The 27307-nt window shown below is 41.9% G+C and overlaps 1 protein-coding gene across 2 annotated transcripts in view; it reads left to right on the top strand.

Annotated features, from left to right (window-relative positions):
- SLC16A1 (solute carrier family 16 member 1) overlaps positions 1–27016 on the top strand; it is a 31691-nt gene extending 4675 nt beyond the window's left edge. For both annotated transcript variants that reach the window (XM_040998999.1, XM_040999001.1), the window contains exons 2-5: positions 12779–13039; positions 20096–20239; positions 23459–24322; positions 25284–27016. In XM_040998999.1, the coding sequence (XP_040854933.1) occupies positions 12823–13039; positions 20096–20239; positions 23459–24322; positions 25284–25558 (1500 nt within the window). In that variant the 5' untranslated portion in view covers positions 12779–12822 and the 3' untranslated portion in view covers positions 25559–27016. The remainder of the gene's footprint in view (positions 1–12778; positions 13040–20095; positions 20240–23458; positions 24323–25283) is intronic.
- The last annotated feature ends 291 nt before the right edge of the window (positions 27017–27307 follow it).

Here is a 27307-nt window from a genome sequence, read left to right as displayed (position 1 = left end):
TGCATGGGATTTAGAAAATCCCATGAACTTGGAGAGAAACTTAGGAGAGAGAAAAATACATTTTCAGAAATAAAACAAAATTACATTTTTAAATTAATGTCTAACCAAACTGTAATTTTTGAAAAGTTATCAGTGTGATACCTTATGACTTTGTTCATGGAAATGATGTTTTGCGTCACAATACAGTTATAGCTGTATGTGTAAGCTTATTATTTCAGTTATTGTGGTATGGCTAGATATGTACTGTTTTTAGAAAGCACATTACTGTGTCTAGGGTCCTTTAGACTTTGCCACACTGTGAAGAGTCTGTGGGCCAAAAAGCTTAAGCTGAGGAACCTTCTACTTCCAGCTCTTACAATTCAGTTAACCAGAGCCTGAGGCAGCCTGGCACACCAGGCGCTCATGGTCCTAGTGTTCCAGGATTGTATAATGCTGACATCACAGGTTAAGTAAATTCTCTGATCATTGACTTTGGTGTATTAATTGCCATAAGCTCATCTCACAAATAAGAGAAAACAAAAAACTTATGTGTATACTAAGGGAGAATAAAATTACTTTCATAGATTTTTGGCAGCATAATTTCCCTTTGTATTCAGGAAGTATATTTGTGCTTTCAAAGTGAGTGCCGTTAAACTTAATGCAGAAGTGAGTGTTTTCATCAACTTGATTTGCTTGCCCCATTTTGCATATACTCACATCCATGTGTGTCCTGAGTGGCTCACTGATTTCGTACAAGCCTTTATTAGATCAAGTTGAACCCCTAAACAAGTCTGTGGATCCCAGGTTTGAAATTTCTGCTTCACGTTTACAAAATGCACACCCTCACTTGTGATTGTGTAATGCTACTGTTAGCATTTGCTCTGTCATCTAGAAAACTTTTTGATGGACTCATTTGAGAATTTATTTCTGTTGAAAGAGCCAGAGATTCTTTCTGGCAACATAGTTTTTGAGAATTTTATTGTTGATAACTAAATTGAACTGCACTAAATTTGAAGGTATTACTGTTAACTTTTTAAGATACATCTTTAGTGTGTATGAATGGATATAGCATCCAACTTCCCTTTCTTTGTAGTTCTCACATTGGTAATCATTTATAAAATGCAAAATAGTCCATATTTAGGTGTTATCCAGGCCTTCCCCACCGCAAAAGTGAACATGTGAAAGTGACACAGGACTCAGCCAGTTTTTCAGTCTGTCAGAAAGCAAAGTGGGGGAGACTACATAGTGGCTCAGCTGGCTAATCTTTGCTTGCAGTGCCTGCCTGCCAGTTCTAGTCATTAAATATCTGAACCAGTGCTCTGCTTGTGGCCTGGGAAAGCAGCAGAAGATGGGTCAGATCTCTGGCACCCTGTACCTACGTGGCAGACCCAGAAGAAGCTTCAGATCAGCTCTGCTCCAACCATTGTAGCCATCTGGGGAGGAGTTAACCTGTAGATGGAAACGCTCTCTCTCTCCTCTATGTAAAATCTTCCTTTCAAATAAGAAAGCAGAACTAAAGCACTAAAAAATGCAGATTTTTCTGCTATAGAAATTTACTCTAGAAGGAAGGATGATCAGACAGGTTCTATGTGACTAAAGTTGTATGCAGCTAGCTGATTTTTTAATTTTGGAAATAAAAACAATCTTTACACCTCTGACTGTAGAGGGCGCTAGGTCCAAAAAACCTATTAGCACTTAAGAATGGTGATTTGTCTCCCCTCCCTCACTTCCAGAGCATTTCCTGTCTTGGGCTAGTCATACAACTGAGATGCGAAAATCCTGTATGCCTACAATATAGTCTTGAAAACAGCGATGTTACTAAAACAAAAATGAGATCAAGTCACTTTAGTTCTGGAGCTACACATTAAGTGCACTCACTGATGGGGATAAGGAAGCAAGTGAGAATGCCTAGGGCATAGCACATGACTGGATGTATCAAAGCTTCAAGAGTAGTAGAACCAATTCTTCCACAAAAGAGCATTCTTACATTTTTTTTCTTGATATTGCTGTATCATTAGCATGTGTCATATTTACTAGAAGCCTTGTCTTATAAACCAGAAGAAAGGAAAGAGGAGGAGAAGATAATCTGGTAAGGCTTACCATTTAAAAGGGGGGGGGGGCGTTTCTAGGGGCTGTTGTGGCATGGCATAGCTACTCCACTTCTAATCCAGCTAACAGCCTGGGAAGGCAGGAGACAGTGGGTGCCTTCCACACACTTGGGAGACCTGGATGAAGTTCCTAGCTTCAGCCAGCCCAGCACTGACTTTCAGCCACCTGGTGAATGAGCAGTGGGAAAAATCTCTCTTCTCCCTAACTGCTTCAGTAAGTTCTCTCGGATCCCCTTTCCTCAGCAGTTAATTCTAATTCATTACTCCTAGGTAGCACTTTAAAAATTCTAATAACCTGCATGTCTGTATTTTTTTTTGTACTTAAGAGTTTGCAAAACAGGCTTTAAAAAGTAAATATAAATTTCTAATTTTGAAAATTCTTGTTTTCAATTTAAATGCATATTATTTAACATACCAATATTATGTATTTTGTAAGTCTACAGATGGATCATTTACTTTAAAAAAATTATTTGAGAGGCAAAGTGATAGAAACAGAGACACACAAGAGAAAAACAGATCTTCATGCGCTGCTGATTTGCTGCCATTCACTGATTTCTGATTTTATCCACAAATGGCTAAAAAAAAAAAAAAAAAAAAAACAGGCCTAAGCCAAGATCCTGGTCTCCCGTGTGGGTGGCTGGATCCAAGGACTGGGGTGGTCTTCCTGCTGCCTTCCCAGGCACATCAGCAGGAAATTGGTTTGAAAGCGGAGCACCCAGTCCCAGGCCGGCACTCTGTGACATGAAACAGAGACAAGGAGAAAGAGAAAAAGATGTCTTCCACCTGCCTACATGGCCTCAAGGGCTGGAGCTGATCAGAAGCCAGGAGCAGCTGGTTCTTCCACAGGGGTGCAGGCCCTACATTCCCCCCCCACCCCCGCAGGACTTGAGCCATCCTCTGGTGCTTTTCTACACCATAAGCAGAGAGCTGGATTGGAAGTGGGGGAGCAGCTGGGACTAGAACTGGCACCCATATAGAATAGCAGCACTGGCAGGCCAAGTATTTTAGCCTGTAAAACCTGCACTACCACCCACAAACCCAAACACTTAACTTTTGAAAGATGTTGTACTAATAGTGGGGGGAGATAAAATTTAAAAATTTTTAAATTTATCCTCAGTTAAGAAAGTAGAACCCACAATTGAGAGTTTTTGCACTTGACTGAGGGAGTTTTCCACCACTAGCCCCCTTTCTGTGTGAAATCGGGTTTATTGGCTGATCAGGATTCATAAGACAGGAAAGTGTCGTCCAACAATAGGCAAGAGTATTTGCTGCAGATTCAGATTATTGAACATGACTTTGGCTAGAATGGTGATAGAGGATTGAATAAGTGAATATATACATACATTGTGTACTTACAGTCACTTTAAAATTTCATTTTTATTTATTTTTATTATTATTACTTTTTTATACAGTCACTTTTTAATTAGCTTGCTAATTTGTCCATTTGCAGATATGATCTCTTCATCAGTTCAATGTACTACTGTAATCATCATTTCTAAAATAACTGCAAAAATAGGATGGACAATTGTAGGAGCCTCTTGTAGTGTAATGCACAAAACCCAAGGTAAATTGATTGGAATTGTGCACTTATAAATACCTAGTAAAGTGAAAATCCTTATGAAAATTTACTTTTATTGGGACATACTATTTTCTTAAGTGAGGTATAGTTGGAATTTCAAATTGAAAATTAAACTTTTCTTATGCATTTTTTTATTCACTGAAATAAGTTGGGTCTAGCCCAATGGTTCAGTTGGCTAGTCCTCTGTCTGCAAGTTGCTTATGCTGCAGAAAACTCTCCATCACTCTTTCCTGCTATCCTGCCTCATTTGGGAAAGGGCTGAGAGGTCAGGAAAATGCCCTCTGTGCTCCATGTCATTATGTGTCGTTTAACGTGATCATGTACATGAAGCCGAGTACGCCCTTCTTGTTCACAGTATGGTTGAGGGCAGCCACCTTTGTTGGACTTTTTTAAACTAAAGGTTTGTTTATTTTTATTGGAAAGTCAGATTTACAGAGCAGAGGAAAGAAGCAGCAAAAGAGCTTTCATCTGCTAGTTCACTCTCCAAGTGGGTACAATGGCCAGAGCTGAGCCAATTCAAACCCAGGAGCCAGGAGCTTCTTGTGGGTCTCCCATGTGAATGCAGAGTCCCAAGGCTTTGGGCCATGCTCCACTGCTTTCCCAAGCCACAAGCGGGGAGCTGGATGGGAAGTGGAGCAGCTGCGACACAAATCGGTGCCCTGGTGGGATCCTGGTGCATGTTAGACAAGGACCTTAGCTACTAAGTCACCACGATGGGCCCTGACTTATTTACTGTTAAGATTTATTTATTTTACTTGGTTAATCAGTGTTAATATTAATAGAGAGATCTTCCATCTACCAGTTCACTCCCCAAATGGCTGCAGTGGCCAGTAGCTTAGGAGCTTCATTTGAGTCTCCCACCTGGGTGCAGGGCTCCAAAGAATTGGGAGAGGAAGAAAGGGGAGATAGGGTTGGACAGGCTGAAACTAAGGAGAATGGAATTCCAGCTGTCCCAAAGCACTTGGGCCTATCTTCCACTGTTTTCCCAGACTCAGTAAACAGGGATCAGAAGTAGAGTAGCTTGAACTTGAATCAGCACCCATGTAAGATTCCCATTCACATGCCACAAGATGTACCTCAATATGATGGTTTGAAAAACACCAGCCATGGGCCCAACGCGGGCTCAAGTCCTTACCTTGTACCTGCTGGGACCCCATATGCACCGGTTCTGATCCTGGCAGCTTTACTTCCCATCCAACTCCCTGCTTGTTACCTGGGAAAGCAGTAGAGGACAGCCCAAGGGCTTGAGACCCTGCACCCTCATGGGAGACCTGGAAGAAGCTCCTGGCTGCCCCTGGGTTTGGATCAGCTCAGCTCCAGCCATTGGTACTGCTTGGGGAGCAAATCAAAGGACAGAAGATCTTCCTGTCTCAACCCCTCCTGTCTGTATATCTGACTTTCCAATTTAAAAAAAAGTTACTGCTAATCAGATCACAAGCCTATCACATACCACGCACTGTGCTACAGGTGCTGGAAGAGTGTTTAAAAAAAACAGCCATTCTCAAAGTGTCATTTGTGGAATCCCTTCAAGGAGCTTAAGATTGTCAGGATTCTTGGGTTCTACCTTATTATTAACCGTTAAACTTAAGAAACTATCCAGAACCAGTTCTGTGGTGAAATGGATAAAACTTGACGTCTGTGATGCTGATGTTCCATGGTCACCGATTATAGAGTCCCTACTTCACTCCAGTTCTCTGTCAGTGAGCCTGCGAACAAAGTAAAAGATGGCCTAAGGTGGGCCCCTGCACACATGAGACCCAGAAAAAATCCCCTGGCTTCTGGATTTCTTTTTCTGCTGCTCTCTATAAATCTGCCTTGAGTCCATTTGGGGAGTAAATAGCCAATGACAGGTCTGCTTCCACCCCCTCCTTGATTCTTTCAGTCATTCTGTCTTTCAAAAATGAAAGCTTTTACACCAAAATTAACTTGCCTTTTAAGTTCCATTTTTCCACAAACTCAATTCCCTCACTCTTGTTTAACTGTTTGTTAAAATAGTGGCTAGCATTTTCCTGAAGTAGCTACACAGAGAGTTGGAAGTTTAGGGAGAGCTTTTCAATACTTTTTTAGTTTCTCTGTGTAGTTTGAGTAAAGAATTATATTGCCTAATCATTAAGTATTTGGTTAGCCAAGTCTAGTAGTTTTATTCTACTTTCATTCATGCTTTCTGTTTGATTTTTTGTTTGCTCTGTTTCTTCACTCCTTGGTTTCAAAGCAGAAGAGAAGGTGAGGCTTCTTAGTCCTTGAATCTTGGAACTTAATTTGAGGCAGGTGATTCTGCAAGCCGTGGACTTGAATTAGGGCCAGCTACAAAGAGCAGCAGCTTAGCAACTTCAGCAGTGCCTTGAGCAAGTCCTTTTTGGGTTTGAATGTCTCGTATACTTGTGAAACCTCAAAGCAATTTGCCTTTAGTAACTTTTTTTTTCCCTTAAGATTGTTAACTTTTAGGGCCCGGCAAGTGGCCTAGCGGCTAAAGTCCTTGCCATGAATGCACCAGGATCCCATATGGGCGCCGGGTCTAATCCCAGCAGCTCCACTTCCCATCCAGCTCCCTGCTTATAGCCTGGGAAAGCAGTTGAGGATGGCCCAAAAGCCTTGGGACCCTGCACCTGTGTGGGAGACCTGGAATAGGATCTAGGCTCCTGGTTTTGGATTGGCCGTTGCGGTCACTTGGGGAGTGAATCATCAGATGGAAGATGTTCCTGTCTTTTCTCCTCTCTGTATATCTGACTTTGCAATGAAAATAATAAATCTTTAAAAAAAATTATTAACTTTTAGATACTTTCTGTCTCTTTTTAAGTCACAATCTGGCCACTGTCATTTTAGGAATTGACAGTGGCTTTGTTGTAAATGTTGATGGGGAAAGTCAACTCAGAGAACAGAATGAGTAGTGTCTGAGGGCTTTTGTAACCCTTCTGTGCTGGAGTGGGGCCAGGGCATGGGCAGGAGAAAGCACAGCTTTGACTTTCCAGTTAACCCCAGTGCAATTCCTGAGAGCTGCAAGGGAAAGGCAGACCAACAATCTAGAAAGGTATTCCCACCCCCATTATTGCCAAGAAAAGTGAGGTGTTGTTGTTTCCTGCCATCCTTTACAGGGGAATGTAAGAAGGACTTTCTCACCATCCTGTCAGCTATTTTGTTTAATGCCCCTATCACTTTGAGGCCATAATAGCCAGGCTCATAGTTAGGCCACTGTGCACACTGTAAGGATTAAAATCTTTAGCAGTTAGTCCCTTTAGCTTCTGGACTTTAGCATACAAAGCATAAATGTCCTGTCCCTGTTTCAACAGGACTGAGCTCACTGTGTGAGAGAGCTTGGTCTTCTAATTTGCTTCTGGAATGAGTCTTTGTTTGATAGCAAAGATTTGCCAATTTAGAAGGAAATAATGCTCATGTGCTTAGATACTGGTATTCATAATATTGGGGGATGATTATATTCCATCAGAATTTTTAGTTAGTGGAGACAACTTTGTCAGGGTAGCAGAACTGTATTGAATCTGTGTTTAGTTTCTTCTAATGTTATTTTTTTTAATGATGTTGGTCACACTCGTGTCTTACATTCTTTAAAGTTCCTGCTGAATCTTTTGTGCAGGCCTCTTGAAAGTTGTAAGCTTAATGTTGGTACTATGGAATATGGTATTATTAACTTGATGAGGCAAGTCTCAGTGACTAAAAATTGTAGCTGCTTTAATTGGAACGACAAATCATAGCTGGCAGCTAAGCTCAAAGTTTAATCACGTCCAGCACGTATTAGCTGTTCCTGTCAGAGCTTGATGTGCTAAACAGCTCTGCAGTCTCTATGTGGCTGTCATTCTGTGTATGTAAATATCCCTGAGGTGAATTAATCTTTTTAGTAGGTTTTTTTTGGGGGGGGGATTAAATTTCTTCAAGTGTTCTGTTTTCAATGCCATAGGGCAGAAGTCTTTAATTTTTCAATTGGGTTGCATTTTTAAGACACTTAACTGCATACTTGAATCAGATGTAGCCTGAACTAAAAATAACATTTCATAAGAATTCTGAGATTTTTTTTTGTTTCTTTTACTTTATCCAAAGCCCTCTCTCTCTCCCCCTCCCCAACTAAAGGAAGCTGTAACTGTGACCCATCCTGTTTCTTACCGTGATTTACTGCCCTATGTAATAAAAATCTAGATCCTCACGGGAAGGGAGTATTCCAGGGTACATGGTCCTAGACTGAGTACCATGGCAGACATCCAAAGAGAAGTTAGGTTACAAACATTTGTGGAGTTATGACTTTATTGCCTCTAAACTACAAACGCCTGCCTTCTCTGCTGTAAGTTAGAATGAAAATTTTTAAAATTCCTGTGGTTAGGGGCTAGCCCTGTGCTGTAGTGTAGGCTAAGCGTCTACCTGCATAGCCACCATAGACATATGGTGCCAGTTCATATCCCCGCTGCTCCACTTCCCTTCCAGTTCCCTGCTTGTGGCCTGGGAAAGCAGTGGAGGATGACCCTGTACCTGTGTGGGAGACTTGGAGGAGGTTCCTGGCTCCTGGCTTCAGGTCAGCTTCAATCATTATGGCTACTTGGGGAATGAACCAGCGGATGGAAGATATCCGTGTGTCTTTCTGCAACTCTGCCTTTCAAATAAGCACAAAATAAATTTTTAAAAATCCCAATGCTCGGGCCCAGCACAATAGCATAGTGGTTAAAGTTCTCGCCTTGCACACCTGGGATCCCATATGGGCGCCGGTTCTAATCCTGGCAGCTCCACTTCCCATCCAGCTCCCTCATTATAGCCTGGGAAAGCAGTTGAGGATGGCCCAAGGCCTTGGGACCCTGCACCCGTGTGGGAGACCTGGAGGAAGCTCCAGGATCCTGGCTTCAGATTGGCTCAGCTCCAGCCTCTGTGGCCACTTGGGGAGTGAATCATCGGGCAGAAGATCTTCCTTTCTCTCTTCCTCCTCTCTGTATATCTGACTTTGCAATAAAAATAAATAAATCTTTTAAAAAAAAGCCAATGTTCTATTAACACGTTTATTTTATTTAAAATGACTTGTGGTGTGTGTTTGTTTAAGGATTTATTTCCATTAGAAAGGCAACTGTTTAGAGAGGAGATACAAAGGGTGGCTTTGAGTCATCCTCTATCTACCACCTTCCCAGGCCACAACCAGGAAGTTAGATGGGAAGTTGGACACGAACTGGCACCCACATGGAATCCTGAAGCATGCTAAGTGTTAATTTAGCCACTAGGCTGTCACACCATGCCCTGAAGTGTGGTTTTGTTGGAAGGAAATCTATTTGATTTGATGGGCTTACAAATGAGGCCTGGCCTACAAAGTGGATTATTTCCAATGAATGGAAAACATGCATTCATAAAGAATTACAAAGAAACAAAAGTATGGAAAGCAGAAAGGGAGCAAAAGAGTAGCTAAATGCCAGCTACAGTCTCAGAATGGAAAGGGAATGGGAAAAAGCAATATTTGAGTCCTAGTTGGCATCAGAATTGCTGAATGTTTTGTCAGCATGATTTTTGCTAGTCATATGATATATTTTGTCAATAGTTGATTTTTAATTAGGTTTGTCTTTGTTTCTTATGAGGATTCATAAGGTTTGTCAAATCTATAGTTTCCTTAGTTTGCAAAATTGCCTCTTCTCTGCTCTTCTGATAAGTGTTAGATCCTCCCATTCTATTCCTTTTCCTCATTGCTTCAAAATGATGTTCTTGCCTGAATCCTGGCTAATTTTTAGTTCTTTGTTTTTAACTGAGTGACATGTAGTTGTACACATCTGGGATATGATGTGATATTTTGAGCACACCAAATGGTCCAACTTTGAGTCCCACCTTTTGTGTTGTCTTTGCGACACTAAATACATTTCCCCCTTGCCGTTGTCCTTGAACTTGTTTTCTTTAGATTAGCTTTATTGAGGTATTACATATATTATATATATTCAGTAAAATTCACCACGTTATATGTATGGTTTGGTGGCTGATTACTGCTACTGTCACGATAATAAAGCGTTCTCACCCCCAAGACGCTCTCGCATGACCCTTGGCAGTCAGTCTGCTCTGCCTGACCCTGGCTGGCGGATAGGCTGTTTCCCACTAACAGGACTTGGCCCTTTCTAGAATTCAAATGTAACCATTTAGAAAGTGGGCTCCTGCCTGTTTTTCAGGTCCCATAATGCTGTAACAATGCATCCATGCTGTAGCCCACATCAATCATTTGTTCCTTTTTATTGCTGGATAATATTCCCTTAGTGTACAGCTAGCTGTACTGCTGTTTCTCCATTCACTTGTTGATGAACAATGAGTAGTTCTCTGTTTGGGGGCTGTTACAAATTATACTACTAGAAGGTTAATCCTGTGAGTCTTTGTGAAAATGTATGTCTTCATTCTTCTAGGTAATAGCTAGGCCTGCAATGGCCAGCTCTGTTAAACATATGCATGACTTTAGAAGAAATTGTGAATTTCATTTTGCTTTTCTACCAGCTATGTTTAAGTTTGATTTGTTTCATGTACTCATGAACTTTTGCTACTGTTGGTCTTAATTTTAGAGAGTACATATCAGTATCTACTACTTTTTCCAGTGTGCATCTTTTAAAAAGATTTATTTCTTCATTTGTTTATTTAAAAGGCAGCACTCCTGTTGGTTGTGGCTTAGGGATTTAAGCTGCAAAGCTGGCCCCTCTATCTGCGTTTAGTAAGTGACCAACAATTTGGAGCATCTTTTCATTTGTTTATCAATATATCTTTGGTGAAATATCTTCGTGTTTTGACCACTTTTAAATTGGATTGTCTATTTGCTATTGAGTTGTGGTTATGCCTTATGTCAGGTATATATTTTATATAAATCTTGTTTTAGCAGTTGGTGCCTTATGTGCTTATTTTAAATACTAATAAATACTGAGTCTTACTCCTTGAGGATAGTCTATCTAGTTTTTTTTTTTTTTTTTCTTCCAGATTTGATTGTCACTTTTAGATAGCCGCAGCAGGGACCCTAGGATGACATTGAGTGGCCATTCTGCACCCCCTGGTACTGAAGCAGTTTGGAGGCTGGGGTGACTTCTCCCTTTATCTCCCCTCTTCCCCCAGATACAGCAAGAAGGAAAATAGGGAGACAGTGATTTCACCCACCTTTGACTAGCCCTTGACCCTTCCTACCCTAATCAACTGTGTAAACCTCATCTAAAATAAAATATTTAAAAAATTTTTCACCTTGAAGTTGCCTGTCGTCGGTCAATAGGAATGTGGCTTGTTTTTGTTTCTTAATTTTATATTCTGAGATCTACCTAAACTGTCATTATAGTCCCTTTGTTGCATGTCCCTTTGAGGTTTTGTTTATAGATTCCTATCATCTGTGAATAAAGCCAGTTTCACTTCTTCCTTTCCAGTTTCTCTGCCTATAACTTTTCTTTCCTGCATGTACTAGCTAACACTTCTGCAGCACTAAGAAAAAATATTGAGCACATCCTTGCTTTCAGGAAGGCGTTCTGTGTGGGACCGTTTCTTCCTGTTCCCATAAAATTGTACATCCTAAGTTGTATTTGAAGTGTTGAGAATTGGAAAGGTTTAAGAATTGACTACTATCATTAAGACGCTATGCTTTGTTTTCGTGCAAAGAGCACGGTGGTAGTTAGGAGTGAGTTGCTGCTGATCCCTGAGGAAGCTTCATGTCCTAAATCAGGCTGGTTGTTAGTACTAGGTAACTTCAAGGTAAAGGGATTCTTTAAAATTTAAAACCTCTGTCTTTTGCCATCAATTGGTGAGTATGACTGGATTGATTAGCTGTTTGGGAGTTTGCTTTTCTTTTAGTGGGGAGAACACCTTTGATGGAAACACTAAGAGGAAGCTTTTCTGAGATAATTTTCCAGCCCATTAAGTGAAAAAAATCTTGTGTGTTCAGAATGAGCTTCAGTTTTGCAGGCTGCTACTTACCTAGTAAGTTGGGTACCTACCTCCGTTATCAGTAAGCCTTGAGTAAGAAAAGAAAATCCCTGAGGAATTTTGGGAAAGGAGGAAAAACTTACAAATGCTTTATTAAAACCTGAAATATTCATAGGGCATGTATTCGTGAACTTTGCAAGTAGGTTGGTCAAATGAATCCTTTCGTTGTCTATAGCAATTTGAGGATTAACGGAATTAACTGCTAAAACAAGAAGTGTATTTGAGGTACAAAGATTACATTTATAGAAAAGACGTCATTTCAGTTATGATTGCCTAAATGGTGAGAGCTGTTTTCCTTTAAGCTAAAAAATGGTGAGCAATGCCATGACTCAGATTGTGCCTGAGAATGTCTCTGTTTGAGCAGTGGTTCCTTTACTTGAGGGAAAAACAGCAGCCCTGTCCTCATTTGGACAGTCATATCGCCTCACAGTCCAGAAGCAGAAGCCTTCTGGGACCGGATGCAGGGTCCCCTGAGACCAGAACCCGGAAGCACATGGATACAGACGTGTGTGCCGCACACTTGGGGGGAACAATCTAGCTGACTTCCAGTAATTCAGTTGAGTTCTGGTCCTAGCTAGCAGAGGTAGTAGAATCAGACCACACAGCTGGGAATTGCAGTCAGCAACAGTAGGTTGTCACGTGAACTTCTGACTGATCTCTCTCGCACTGAACTGTTGCCTTTGCTAGAACTCAGTCAAACATTTAGATTTATTCTGTTGTTGTAAAGGACTTGGTGACAGGCAGCAACTGTCTAAAGAAAGGGTAGAGTGTCCTGAGCTTAGGTGTCTCTCTGTTCAAGCGGAGTGGGGGATGCCGGTGGATACAGTCACCGACCAGGAAGCTCTTTTTGTTTAAGGGTTTATGTTGAAAATGGGAATAAGCTGAGTTCTTATAGAGCTTGGCCTCCACTCACCCTCTCCTAGAGGTTGGTGGGGGATACTGAAAGTTCCAAACTGTAAGCCTCAAGTCACTGGTCTGTGTGGCGATTGCCACCAAGCAGATATTGACCGTCCCCCAGATACCCCAGTAGCATGAACTCAGTGTGAGGGAGAAGCTTGTGAGGGTGATGATAGGCCTTCGTATCTGTTAGGAAACTTCTGAGGTCTTAGAAAGACTCAATTGTGAGGTATTTCTTACTATACAAGAGAGTTTTGTAGAAGTGCTTCATTGTTGACATACCGTTTTTTCCCCCCATTTCCATCTCCTTTAGATATTTGGATTTGAACTGCAGATTGGAACCTATCCGCACTTGAAATGCCGCCAGCGGTTGGAGGACCTGTTGGTTACACCCCGCCAGATGGAGGCTGGGGGTGGGCCGTGGTCGTCGGAGCCTTCATTTCCATCGGCTTCTCTTATGCATTTGCCAAATCTATTACTGTCTTCTTCAAAGAGATTGAAGGGATCTTCCATGCCAGCACCAGTGAGGTGTCTTGGATATCCTCCATCATGCTGGCAGTCATGTATGGGGGCGGTAAGTACCCACCTTGGCCTGCTCCTGATTTTCACAAGGCAGTCAGAGCCCCTGCAGATACCGGTTTATTTATTTAATGTGTTATTCAGTGAGATGTTCTGAAATGTTTTTTTCTTAAAGTCTTGTTGCTCCAACTTCTTGTTTCTATTATTATTATTAAAGATTTATTTATTTTTATTGGAAAGGTAAATTGAGAGAAAAGGAGAAATCTTCCATCCTCTGGTTCACTCCCCAAATGACTACAACAGCCAATCCAAGAGTCAGGAGCTTCTTCCAGGTCCCCCACCTGGTACAGGGTCCCAAAGCTTTGGGCCATTTTCTGCTTGTTTCTCAGACCACAAGCAGGGAATTGGATCAGAAGTGGAGCAGCCGGGATACAAAATGATGCCCGTTTTTAAAACTCACGAAAAGGATAAACACAACTGGTTTTGCTTGTTACCCTAGGCTAGACTTTTGCAATGTAAACAAATTAAAATTAGGGTTGGAAGAATTAAAATAAATTGGGCTAACTTGACATGGAATAATTTAAGGTCTCACGTAAAATATTTTTATGGTGTTAGAATTGAACTGAATTGAGCCTCTTCCTTTTTCCTTAATGTCATGAGTCCTAAAAACATTTAAGTCTTGTAATTCCTTTCCTTAATGTTGTCTTTGGCATGTTATGAAGAAAATGTAGAGAGTAAATTGCTTACTTATCATCACTTAAAGCACCTTTTACGGGCTGGCACAGCAGGTGGTTATTTGGGCTCTTGCCATCCTTATGGGAGACCAGGGTGGAATTTCTGGCTCTTGATTTGAGCCTGGCCCGGCCCTGTTACAGGAGTGAACCCGCAGCTGGACGATTTCTATCCTCGCTTTCCTCACCGGCCATTCAAATAAATAAATCTTTGAAAGTAATGTTTATTTTACCTTTGAGCACCAAACCACAATTTAATAGTCAAATGTCAGAACTACCATGTACTTATTCATGAGGAATTCTAAAGTCAAGTGTATTTATTTACTGAGATTGATAGTGTCCTTTAAAAAAAATAAAAGGTGTCATGTTGCTGATCTAACCAAGATTTTACTTCTACAATCTTGGGTTTGGCGACAATTTAATATCTCAGATTATTCCCGCATGTAGCTTTTATATATATGTGTGTGTCTTAATATTTGAAACAGAGGTGGGACTGAGAGATAGAGAGATTTTCCATCCTCTGGCTCACTCGCCAGATGCCCATAGCAACCAGGTTAAGACCAGCCAGGGCCAGAAGCCAGAGCCCTCCATCTTGTTCTCCTCCATGGGTGGCAGGGGCCCAAATACTTGAGTTATTTGCTGCCTTCCACAGGGCTTTAGTGGGAAACAGTGTATTTTGTTTGTCGGGGGAATCTGTATTGGCTGCACAGAATAGGATTCCACTGTGTGAATCCAGTGTCTGGAGCAGCAGCTAGTGTGCTACAGTTTCCGCCCCTTACTTGCAGCTCTTTTTTAGCCACATAAGGATTCTGCATTTCAACAGTAAGTGACTCAACCTTAGATTGCCAGTATATGAGCCTGATGAATATATTCAGTGCCAGGCTACCTGTCACAAATGATGGCGAACGCTGATCCTGACCCCTCCCTTTGAGAAGTTTATAATCCTTCTGAGACAATAATAATAGAAGCTCCTACAACAGCAATATGTAGTTGAAAGCATAATTTAATTATGCTGCTTCTGAGACTAATCAGTTTGCAATCCTTGAACTCCCAATCTGCCAGGGTCTCTAATCAGATTTTGATAGTGGCTTAAAGAAATGGCTGAAAATGTTATTCAGAAGTAATGCAGGTGCTCAGCGTTTCCTTAGGCTGACTACAAACCAGAGGGTCATTACCAGCTGTTGAAGAGCTGAAAGCTGTTTGCATTTTTGCATCAAAAGTAAGTGATGACACTTGTGCTAATTGCACCTGACACTTGCTTTGGGGAAACAGTTTCTTCTTTGTCCTCACCCAGTTAGGGAAATAACTAGCACATTTCTGAGTTCATCCATCATAAGCCTGTACTCCTCTATTTTTATTAATAACTAATTAGCACTGTCGTTCCTGAAATAACTAAAAGGCAGTTTGCTACCATTAACCATGACAAAATTTTTACTAAATGAGTTTTGTTTTTATTCTAACAAGTACCTTAAGAGTCTTCATTACTTTTCCAACTATTGTAGTGTTTTTGTTTTTAAAACTTAAAATCTGAATTCACAATATCTGTGTTTTTAAAAATTTATTTATTTGCTTAAAAAGCAAAACATCAGAGATGGAGACAGACAAATATCTTTCATCTGCTGGCTCACTCCCCAAATGGTCCCAGCTGCTGGGATGGGCTACGGTGAAGCCAGGAGCCCAAACCTTCTTTGGAGTCTCCTGCATAGGTACAATTGCCGGAGCTGGGCTCTCTGAAGCCAGGACCCAGGATCTAGGAGCTGCTTCTGGGTCTCCCACATGGTTGCAGGGGCCTGAGGCCTTGGGCTGTCTTTTGCTGCTTTCCCAGGCATTTTAGGGAGCTAGATCAAAATTGAGATAGCCAGGACTCAAACTATAGTCCATATGGGATGCTGGCATTGCTGCAGGTTGCTTTATCGACTACGCCACAACACCAGATGCTTCACTTCTTCTTTTTTTTTTCTTTTTTAAGATTTATTTATTTTTATTGGAAAATCAGATCAGATATACAGAGAAGAGGAGAGACAGAGAGGAAGATCTTCCGTCTGATGATTCACTCCCCAGGCAGCCTCAACGGCTGGAGCTGAGCCAATCCGAAGCCAGGAAGCTGGAGCTTCCTCCAGGTCTCCCACACATGGGTGTGGGGTCCCAAAGTTCTGGGCCATCCTCGACTGCTTTCCCAGGCCCCAGGCAGGGAGCTGGATGGGAAACAGGGCTCCTGGGATTAGAACCGGCGCCCATATGGGATCCCGGTGCATTCAAGACTAGGATTTCAATCACTACACTATTGCACCAGGCCCACTGCTTCAGTTCTGATCAACCTCTTGGTCAGTGTGCACAGGAAGGCAGAGTGGCATTTGGCTCAAGTACTTGGGCCTCTGCCACCCACATGGGATGCCCTGCATGGTGCTCCCGGCTCCTGGCTTGGTCTGGTCTAGCTAGCCCCAGTCATTGTGACCATTTGGGACATGAACCAGCGCATGGAAGAAATCTCTCCCTCTCCTTCATTCTGTCACTCTGCCTTTCAAATAAATATAACAAATCTTTAAAAACAAAAAGAAGGTATGTGTATTTTTGAGAGAACTACTTTGCCTGCTTTATTTTCCCCTTTTAGGAAACATTTAAGAATAAACACATTTTGAGGTCCACCCTTGGCTTGAAATTTCAAATACTGAATATTTAAGCATGTACTTCATAAACTATGACAGTCTGTAATTCTGTGAAATCACAAGATTAATTTATATGGAAATATTTCACATACTCAGTATCATCCTACATAAAATATAAAATAAAAACCAAATTACTGCATTTGAAAGACAGAATTTTTAAGACAATCTTCCATCCTTTGGCTTGTTCCCCAAATTGTCAAGGCTGGCTGGGCCAGAGTCGGGAGCTCCATCCAGATTCTCCCACATGGTTTCAGCATCCCAAGCACTTTAGCCTCCTCTGCTGCTTTTTCTAGGTGTGTTAGCATGGAGTTTAACTGGAAGTAAAGCTTCCAGGACTTGAACTAGCACTCTAAAGGGATGCCTGAACCTCAGACAGTGGTTCCACGGTGTGGACCACGGTGCAGGACCCAAATTCAAACCCTTTCCTGTTCTCATGAAGTAGCTATGTTACTCCAAAAGACTATTATAACAAAGCCCCTTAGACAAGGTACTTTATCAACAGTAGAAGTGTGTTGCTTCTTATAAAGGCTGGGAAGCTTCATTATCTCTGGTCAGGGCTGGTTCCTCACACATGGTACCTTCTAGCCACTTCCCCATATGGTGTGGAAGATGGCTCCTTGCAGTCTCTCGTAAGCACACCAGTGCCGCACTGGAGGGCTCTGCCCTGCATGACCTCCTTCACACCCTGCCTCTTCATAACATTACTTTGGGGTTAGATTTCAGTACATGAAGTTTCAATTCTTTTGAAAGACAGATGGAACTCCCCATTTGCTGATTCACTCCCCAATATCCACAGCAACCTGGGCATAGCCAAGCCAAAGAGAGGAGCAGAGACCTCAGGCCATGTCTCCTATATGGATGGGCAAGACCCAGGTAGTTGATTGCCCAGTAGAATATACAATAGCAGGAAGCTGGATTCTGGGTGTACGCATCCTAAAAAAATGTCTTTTTTTTTTTTAAAGATTTATTTATTTTTATTGTAAAGTCAGATATACAGAGAGGAGAGAGAAGAAGATCTTTCGTCAGATGGTTCACTCCCCAAGTGACCACAACGGCCAGTGCTGCGCCAATCCAAAGCCAGGAACCAGGAACGTCCTCCAGGTCTCCCACGCGGGTGCAGGATCCTAAGGCCTTGGTTTGTCCTAGACTGCCTTCCCAGACCACAAGCAGGGAGCTGGATAGGAAATGGAGCTGCCGGGATTAGAACCGGCACCCATATGGGATCCCGGTGCATGCAAGGCGAGGAATTTAACTACTACGCTATCGTGCCGGGCCCCCTTTTTAAGATATTACAGAGAGAAGGAAAGAGAGAATGATCCTCCCATCTGCTAATTCACTCCCCAAGTGACCACAATGGCCAGAGCTTAGCTGAGCCAGAGCCAGGAGCTTCTTCCAGGTCTCCCATGCAGGTGCAGGGTCCCAAAGCTTTGGGCCATCCTCCTCTGCTTTCCCATGCCACAAGCAGGGAGCTGGATGGGAAGTGAAGCAACCAAGTCACAAATCTGCACACATATGGGATCCTGGCATATGCAAGGCAAGGATTTAGCCACTAGGTTACTGTGCCAAGCCAAGAGCCTTTCATGTCGGCAAACCATACTGTACCTCTGAATAGTAATCTTAGATTAAATTAACTGCTCCAGAGGTAGCAGCCTGGCATAGCTGTTAAGGCTCCGCCTTCAATACTAGCGTCCCACATAGGCAGCAGTTAAGGACCCTGCTGTTCTGTTTCTGATCCAGCTCACTGCTATTGGCCTGGGAAAGCAGCAGAGGATGGCCCGAGACCTTGGGCCCCTGCACCCATGTGGGAGAACCAGAAGAAGCTTCTAGCTCCTGGCTTTGGAACAGCCCTAGTTCTGGCTCTTTTGGCCATTTGGAGAGTGAACCAGTGGATGGAAATTTTCTCTCTGTCTTTTGGCTTTTTGTAACTCTACCTTTCAAATAAAAATAGATTTGTTGAAGTAGACCATGTCATCATATAATCAAAGTATAAAGATTGTACTAACAGAAATATGATTTTTCTTGTTTTTTTTTAAAACGTTTTGTTTTGTTTTATGATATAGTTCCATAGGTTATGGGATCGCCTGGCCCTTCCCCAAGGTCCTCCCCACCCCCACATTGATATCCCTTCTAGTTTTACAATGGATGTCCTTCATGAACAGTCACAAGTCCATTGTGTTTTTGTTAAAGTGTTTCCCAACACTGTGGGCATGAACATTGTCAAGGAGTCCATCATCTTACTGTTAGGATAGTTTCAGTTCTTTCACTGGGAGTCTGTCTCTGGTCTGTATGCATAGAGATGCAGCACCTTGTCTTCATATCTGAACATATCAGTCTCCGCTATACTTCCATCATACGTCCCCTAACTTCCAGATTCAGTGAGCACAGTCTACATCTAGGTGGAAATAATAAATTTTCATCATTGTGAAGTTGACAACCTTACTACTGAAATAAAAATGCATCACAAAAGTGGTGAAAACAGGAATCAAAAACCTTGTAAGAATAGATGCCAGTGCGTGACTCTTGTGGTGTTGAAGGAATTACAATTAATAACTAGAACTTCATTATTCCTGATGTGTAGCAAAACAGTGTTGAAATGGACATTTACACTTTCAAGTGTTTAGAAACAATCCATCCTGATGGATGATCAGTTAATGAATCACAAGAACTTATTGGGAAAGATACAGATAACTAGGAAGAGCAAAAGGAAAGATTCACTGCAAAAATAATTAGATTCGACCCTATAAAACTGCATGCTGAAACAAGCAAGAGGCATTCCAAAAGATGATCTAAACAACCCCTAGCCATGCCAGTCTTAAAGTTTTTCATGGAAGTTATATTAGAGCAGACATGTGGTATCTGACTTTTTGGGATTGGCTCATTTCACTTGGCATAATTGTCTACAGTCCGGCCCATTTGGCTGCAAACAATTGTATTTCGTTCTTTTAGCTGAGTAGAACGCCATAGAATAGATGAACCACAGTTTCTTTATGTAGTCTTCCATTTTCTAACTTGGGTTATACCAAGCATTGTTGGTTATGTACCAGGTTTTATAAAATAAAGCCATTTTACAGATTGTACTTATTTGTATCTATTGAGTAAAAAGGTCATTGATTTGTATATTTAAAAACAGATCTATGATATACTTTAAAATCTTTTCCTGTTTCTTAAAATGCTTCACTTTGTTTTTCTGTCTTTCACGTTCAAGAAAAACTAATATTTTCTTATGCGTTTATTGAGCTGAGGAATTTGACCTGGTTTTCCTGAATAACTTTATTTCCTGTACGCTCAAGTTTTAAGACCCAAAGTTACATGGATGGTTATCCAACTTCGTCTTCTAAATTAAAATAGAGCAAACTTTCTAAATATGTGTTGATCATATCCCAAATAAACCAAGAACACCGTGAAGAGCCACTACTATGTTAGCTGTAGCCTGTCTTGCCTTAGAGAAAAGACTTATAATAGACAAGGTTTTTTTATATTTCAGTATGATTCTATTCAGTATATTCAATATTTCTAGATGTGGAGCTTGCCTAGTTAATGGTTGTTTTTCACTTTGTATTTAGCAACTTTGTTTTCTAGTACATATACTTATGACTGAAAAAATATAGAAAGCAATCATCTTATAATTGTTTTCTTGTTTTGTTTACTTGTTTATGGGATGTATCACTTGTTGTCATTCACAAATCATCCTCTGTTTTCCTTGTTGTGTGCTAGGTCCTATCAGCAGCATCCTGGTGAATAAATATGGCAGCCGCCCCGTCATGATCCTTGGTGGCTGCCTCTCCGGAGCTGGGTTGATCGCAGCCTCCTTCTGCAACACAGTCCAGGAACTTTACTTCTGTATTGGTGTCGTTGGAGGTGAGCTGCTGCCAATGATGGTTTTCAAGCACCGATTCATTGTTTGTTACTGGGTGTGCACTTTTCTGATCTTTTGGGGTGACATTTGTTTTTACTTTTAGATACGACTATTTTGTTTATCTGAGATAAATTAATGAAATAGAAAAAAAATTTTTTTTTAAGATTTATTTTTTCTATTGGAAAGACAGATTAACAGAGGAGAGACAAAAAAATATCTTCCCTTCCCTGGTTCACTCACTAAGTGACTGCAGTGGGCGGAGTTGAGCCAGTCTGAAGCCAGGAGCTTCATTGGGTCTTCCTTACAGGTGCAGGGTCTCAAGGCTTTGGGCCATCCTTCATTGCTTTCCTGGGCCACATCAGGGAGTTCGATGGAAAAACAGCAGCTGGGACACATACAAACACCCATATGGGATGCTGACGCTTTGCAAGGGAAGGATTAGTCAGTTAAGCCATCACACCAGCCCTGAAAAACAAACTTTTAGAAGAAATTGCTGTCATATAGTAGGTGTTCATTTGTTGAAAACATGAATGAGTTGGAGATCATTTCATCTCCAGTCCTAAATGCATGTGGCCGTGCAGTGCCAGAGTAGTGGTCGGTAATCTTCCCTTGTTATTCCCTCCTCCGAAGCCCAGGCCATCACCCGCACTGTCTTCCCAGGTACATTCACAGGGAGCAGGATCCCAAGCAGAGAAGCTGACCCTTGACCCCACCTCTCTGATACAGGATTACAGGATAACCGCACAGATGACATCGTACCACAGTATGCCACAACATAGGCCTCCTATGGCTCTTTATTCAGAATATAATATATTATGAGTGGCAGCTATTTGACTGTTTCGAGGTAGTATCTGTTAACCCATCTCCCACTGTCTCCTTTCCCTCCAGTAAATGTTTTTCATTTTGGAGTTAATAGTTTCTTTCTTTCTTTACTTTTCTTTTCTTTTTCTTTTTTTTTTTTTTCTTTTTTTGCAAATGCTTTTTGGGCTACTTTTGTTTACTCCTTTTTTAAAAAATTGGTGTAGGAATCATGTATAACAGCTTCGCAGTAGTTCATTATTCCTTTGCATAATAAGTGGGGTTTTCTGTTAAATCTAGGATTTTTAAATGTAATAAATACACATAGTGTAAAAATTCACCATCTTCAACATTTTGAGTGTGCAGCTCAGTAGTGTTAAGAACACTTGCAGTGTCGTACAACTGTTATCACCACCCTTCTCCAGAATCCTTTCATCTTACGGAAGAAACGTCCTCACCCACTAGACAGTAACTTCCTGTTCCTCCCTCCCACACTCAGCTCCTGGCAGCCACCATTCTCCATCTTGTGTCCGTGAATTTGTGACAGATGTCGTGGATACCTCAGGTCATGGGACGTGCAGTATTCAGGTTTCCCAGAGCACAGTGTCCTCAGGGGGAACCGACTGTGTCCCAGCCCCCTCCTGGTTAGGGCTCAGTGGTGTTCTGTTGTGGATGGATCCCGTTTGCTTCTGTGTTCTTCTGTTGACAAACCCACCGGTTACTCAAAGCTTCTGGGTATTGTGAACAGTGCTGCTATGAACTAATGCCTGTTTTTCCATTCATTGTTTGCTATTGAATTTTATTGGAAATGTGTATTTTTAAATTCAGTGTTTTTCTACTTTTCCTTAAACAGCTAAAATTTTTCAGATATTCAAAACCCTCCCGTGTGACTTCTGTCCTGTTCTTGTTCTTAGAAAGTCCTTCAGTCTAAAATTGTAAAAATACTCGTCTCTTCTTTTCCAGTATATGTTTTTTTGTTTTTCTACATTGAACAACTCTAGGAGGAAGAAAACATAACTGTTAGCTCTCTTAAGGTTCATCATTGATACACTTCCTCTTAAGTCACACATAAAGTGCTTACCGAGCCACAACCATATGTATATCAAGAACTATTTTAGATGTTGTGGAGACACAGATCACACAGCCCTGCTCTGAGCAGGAGGCACCGACACCGCAACTCACCAGTGTGTGTCAGAAAAATAACAGGTAGTGCTGACAGCTACACTGAGAGCCTTCACTGGGAGTGTCCTCATAGCGAAGGGCAGGATCCATCTGATGACCCAAGACACGCAGGCAGCTTTGCGAAAGCCTTCAGGAACTTGCAGCTCTTGACAGCAGCACTCAGTGAGGTCAGAGAGGTCAGGGCTCCGCTAAAGGTTGCAGCAAGGAAGCCATGCCAGCTCTGAGGTAGAGGAGTGACCTTGGTGGAAGGTGAAGGTCAGGGGGAACACTGAGAAGTTCTTTGAATATTCATTTCTACTAGCACTATTTATTGAATAGTTTGTAATTTATTCCTTAATTTTGAGAAGTTACCTTTATCTGACAGCCAGTATTTACCTATATACTTCAGGTCTGTTCCTGGGCTGGACCTGGGCTTTGTCCATTTTCACAGATAGTTATCTACTCACTGAGGCAGGACCCTGCTCCTCTGACAGTGCATGGCTTTTGCAAAGCCATTGAGATATTTATTATGGTTAGTCCTTCTCCTAGACCACTCCAAACCTTCTGAATTAGTTCTTCAAGTATGATGTCTTAGAATCACTTTACCTTGTCTGAAGATAAAAGTCTTGACTACTTACAGTATTCTGCTCTGCTTGCCTGAAACTGGGTGTAATAGTTAATTCTCTGACCTCTCAGAAAGTTGCACAAGTTGGCCCCTGTAAATCATGCATTTCTCATTTTGGGTGCTGTTGCTGAAGCAATAATCTTGTGTTACCTTTTCTGTGGTGATAGCTCTTCTACTTGACAGTCAAGCCATCCACCAAGTGATCTTGTTTAGTTGTAATAACCCTTCGTCTGATGGTGGTCATTTTGACAAAAGACATGTTGACCTTCAACTACTAGACACAGCAGTGATAACAGAGCATTTGTTGAGTGCTCCCCTCCATGTGAGGCTCTATTCTGCATGCTTCACTGATATTTCTTACCACAGTGCCACATGCCTGCATTGCAGGCTAGGAGACAGTCACGAAAGGGTCTACATGACTGATATTACACAGCCATGCACAGCAGTGATGAGATTTGAAGCTTTGTAGTTGTTTTAGAACCCACACTTTACAACCACTGTACAACATGCTTGCCAGCAATGAGGATTTTGTCTCTTTTTATACCCTTTCTTTTACTCTTGTTGCTGGTTAAATAATTGCTCAAATGTTTCTGGTGTTGATCACAGTGTGTGGTTTTTCTTCCTCTTCCTTCTCCAGGTCTCGGGCTTGCCTTCAACCTGAATCCTGCATTGACCATGATTGGCAAGTATTTCTACAAGAAGCGACCGTTGGCCAATGGACTGGCCATGGCAGGCAGTCCTGTGTTTCTCTCTACCCTGGCCCCCCTCAATCAGGCTTTCTTTGATATCTTTGGCTGGAGAGGAAGCTTCCTCATTCTAGGGGGCTGCCTCCTAAACTGCTGTGTAGCTGGATCCCTGATGCGACCCATAGGGCCCAAGCCAACCAAGCCTGGGAAAGTGAAGTCGAAAGAATCCCTTCAGGAAGCTGGGAAGTCTGATGCACAAAAGGGTGCAGGGGATGCGAATACAGATCTTATCAGAGGGAACCGCAAGGAGAAGTCGTCAGTCTTTCAGACCATCAATAAGTTCCTGGACTTGTCCTTGTTCACCCACAGAGGCTTTTTGCTGTACCTCTCTGGAAATGTGCTCATGTTTTTTGGACTCTTTACACCCTTGGTCTTTCTTAGTAATTATGGCAAGAGCCAGCATTATTCTAACGAGAAGTCTGCCTTCCTTCTTTCCATCCTGGCTTTTGTTGACATGGTAGCCAGACCTTCCATGGGACTGGTGGCCAACACAAAGTGGATAAGGCCTCGGGTTCAGTATTTTTTCGCCGCTTCTATCATTGCAAATGGTGTGTGTCATTTGCTCGCACCTTTGTCCAGCAGCTACATCGGGTTCTGTATCTACGCCGGATTCTTTGGATTCGCCTTTGGGTGGCTTAGCTCCGTGTTGTTTGAGACCCTGATGGACCTCGTTGGACCCCAGAGGTTCTCAAGCGCTGTGGGCTTGGTGACCATCGTGGAGTGCTGTCCTGTCCTCCTGGGCCCACCTCTTCTAGGTACGGTATATTCCCCTACCTCTTCCCTGCCTCTGGGTTCCAGTGGTCATGAAACATGATTGGGGGCATGATAGATGAGAGCTGTGGCAAGGCTTTCTCACTTTTGTACCCTTGGTGCTGGCTCTGTAAATGCCCAGCTACTTAGAGATTGAATTACATTTTATTTTCTTCTATCACTGACTTATTTTTACAAACTGCCATGATAAAACATGACAAAAATTGCTCATGTGGAACATTAACCTTTAACATAAGTTAATCAAGTGAGACTTGAATTAAACCATTAAAGGTGAAAAAGGGAGATGGTATATTGTCACAGATGTCACTGTTTTTAAAAATTTTGTTTTATAATCTGTCCGTTTTACCCCATTACAGTACTACCTTTATCCAAAACTTCTGTCTCCTGTGTGGGATGCTGATTAGCTTCCTAATTAGTCCACCTGTGTGCCACTCCTGCTATTCTTTAGTCTCCTAGAACTCTCCAGCTGCTTCCCACTGCAATGTGGCTTCTGAGGCACTACATGCTGTGGCCCCCCCTTGGTCTCCAGGCCCCATTTCCCCTCTTCCCCCACGACTTTGGCTATTGGCTCCCTCCCTGTGACCCATCTTCCTTCCCCTCTCACAGGCCGTATTTTGTCCTGCTATTGCACTTTCACTCTTGCTGCTCTGCCTGGATCCTTGGACCATCGCCTGCTGCCCCTCAGGTGCAATAGCAGGTGCCTGGATTGGAAGCACAGTAGCTGGACCTTGCATGCCCATACAAGATGTGCAGGCATTGTAAGCTGTAGTTTAACCCACTGCATCACAATACTGGCCCCTTAACTATTCCTTCTATACATATTTGTCATTGGTGGGTCGTTTGAGAACTTCCTTGACGTCTTTCTAAGTGGATCCTAAAGCTGTGTTTGCTCAGATACCCTGGTTGACTCTTGCCTGCATAACTTTGTTTTATTTTCATCTATAGGTCGGCTCAATGACATTTATGGAGACTACAAATACACGTACTGGGCGTGTGGCGTAATCCTAATTATCGCAGGCATCTTTCTCTTCATTGGCATGGGCATCAATTACCGACTTGTAGCAAAAGAACAGAAAGCTGAGGAGAAGCAACAAAAGGAAAGCAAAGAGGAGACCAGCACGGATCTTGATGAGAAGCCCAGGGAAGCCCTCAACACAGCCGAATCCCCAGAGCAGAAGAGCACTGACGCCGACCCCAAGGAGGCCGAGAGCCCCGTCTGAGCCCAGAGCCATAGGGTGGGAAGCAGCCCACAGCCCGAGGTGTTTGGAATTACTCTGCTGGCCTGCAGTCTCCAGTGGTGCTCAGAGCAGATGGTGGGCTTTGGTGTGGAAATTATACCAGGTGTTTGATGGGATTCTTGTTCTCACTCCTTACCACTAGCCTGAGTGGAAAATTGTCATATTCTTTGGGAGGGAGTGGTGGACAAAGGATGAGGGAAGGAAGTAGATTTTGTTTTGTTTTAATCTTACTTAGCTTTTAATGTTCTCATGAAGATTATGATACGTGCCTTAAGTTTAAGTCTTTAGAACTATTTAGAAAGCCTTAACTTTTTAAAACCTTCTGCTGAATTCATCTACTTTATGTGTCACATGGACAGGAAAAAGAGCAACTACCTTGTCTGAGGCCAGTCTAGAATTGGAAATTCATCTTGCCTCACGCTTGTTTGTAAATGTATCCTCAGACAATGGCGTGGTCACGGGAACACAGAAAAATACTAGCTCAGAGTCGGAAGTTTTATATAAAATACTGACTTAAATATTTTTCTAGCATCAGTAGTTGCCTGGCACATGTGCCTGCTAGCTGTCTTTAGGAAACTCTGGGTAGATCCTTGTCTAGGCTTCCTGGGTGCTGTTCTTGGGATGCATTCTAGAAGCCACAGTGCTGAGTTTTACTGTCTCTAAATCCCCATTCCTCTTGCTCCCTGTTCAGAGACACATTTTGAGTGGTTTTCGATCCTTGCCCCTTCTGAAATCACTTGATTTGATTTTTTAATACCTATAAAAGTTAGTATTCAAATCTACAAAACTATATAAAGTTGTGCCTCCATAGTAAATACAACACAATTAAATGTAGGCAGATATTTGCAACATAAGCTGAATTTGTTTTTGTTTTTCCAAACCTTCAGTTAAACTGTGAGACTATTAGCATTTTCCTTTTTCCTGGAATATTTCATTTATAGCTGCTTCTAGTGTAGAGAGCTGTGTGTGAGACTTATAGCCTGTGTGTGTCTGGTGGCTTTTGGGAATTTTTTTTAACCCCACCCAATTGAAGATGGCCTGGAAAAATCTGCCCCAGGCCAGCCAATAACGATAAGTTTGGGAGGGCAGTTATAACTGTGCTTTAGGTTAGATCATTAATTCCTTTTTTTTTTTCCCCTGAGAAGGCCTTAAAGAAAATTATGTTACTTAGAATTATTGAACATATTCATGCTCTCCACTCAAATCACCCTTTTCACAAAACTGATTAGAAAAATGGATTCAGTATGAGGATACGAGGGAGGGTAGGCCAGAATGAAAAACTGTAAATATTTTTTTTAGCATAATATCTTTTAAATTGAGGCAGAAAGATATATTCAATAAGTTATATTCAATGCATTAAAAATACCACTGTAATTGAGAGTGAAAGTATATACAAAACATTGTGTAAGAGGCTGACTTTTCCAAATAAACTTTTTTTTTTAGAAAATATTTCTTCCTCCAAATGTTTATTTTCTTGAGGACAAATATTGTTGTATCTTTGTTTACAATATCAAGTTTAAGTTTGGCCCTTGCTAATCTTAAATCCCCCAGTTTATGTGCCTTGAAGTTTGTACATTTGGTTTCTACCTCTTGAAGGGGGAACCTCAAGCAGTGAGAACTCCCCTTGGGGTGGCTGAGTGTAGGGGGGAGCCTGCTAAAGAGAATTAACACCAATCCTGTAGCCTTTCTGTACCTGCATTTCCTTCTAAACAATGGGGATTCCTATCGAGG

Source organism: Ochotona curzoniae, unplaced genomic scaffold (genome assembly GCF_017591425.1).
Source record: "Ochotona curzoniae isolate NIBS_2020 unplaced genomic scaffold, NIBS_Ocur_1.0 scaffold_1037, whole genome shotgun sequence".
NCBI lineage: Eukaryota > Metazoa > Chordata > Mammalia > Lagomorpha > Ochotonidae > Ochotona > Ochotona curzoniae.
This window is presented reverse-complemented; position numbering and strand designations above follow the sequence as displayed.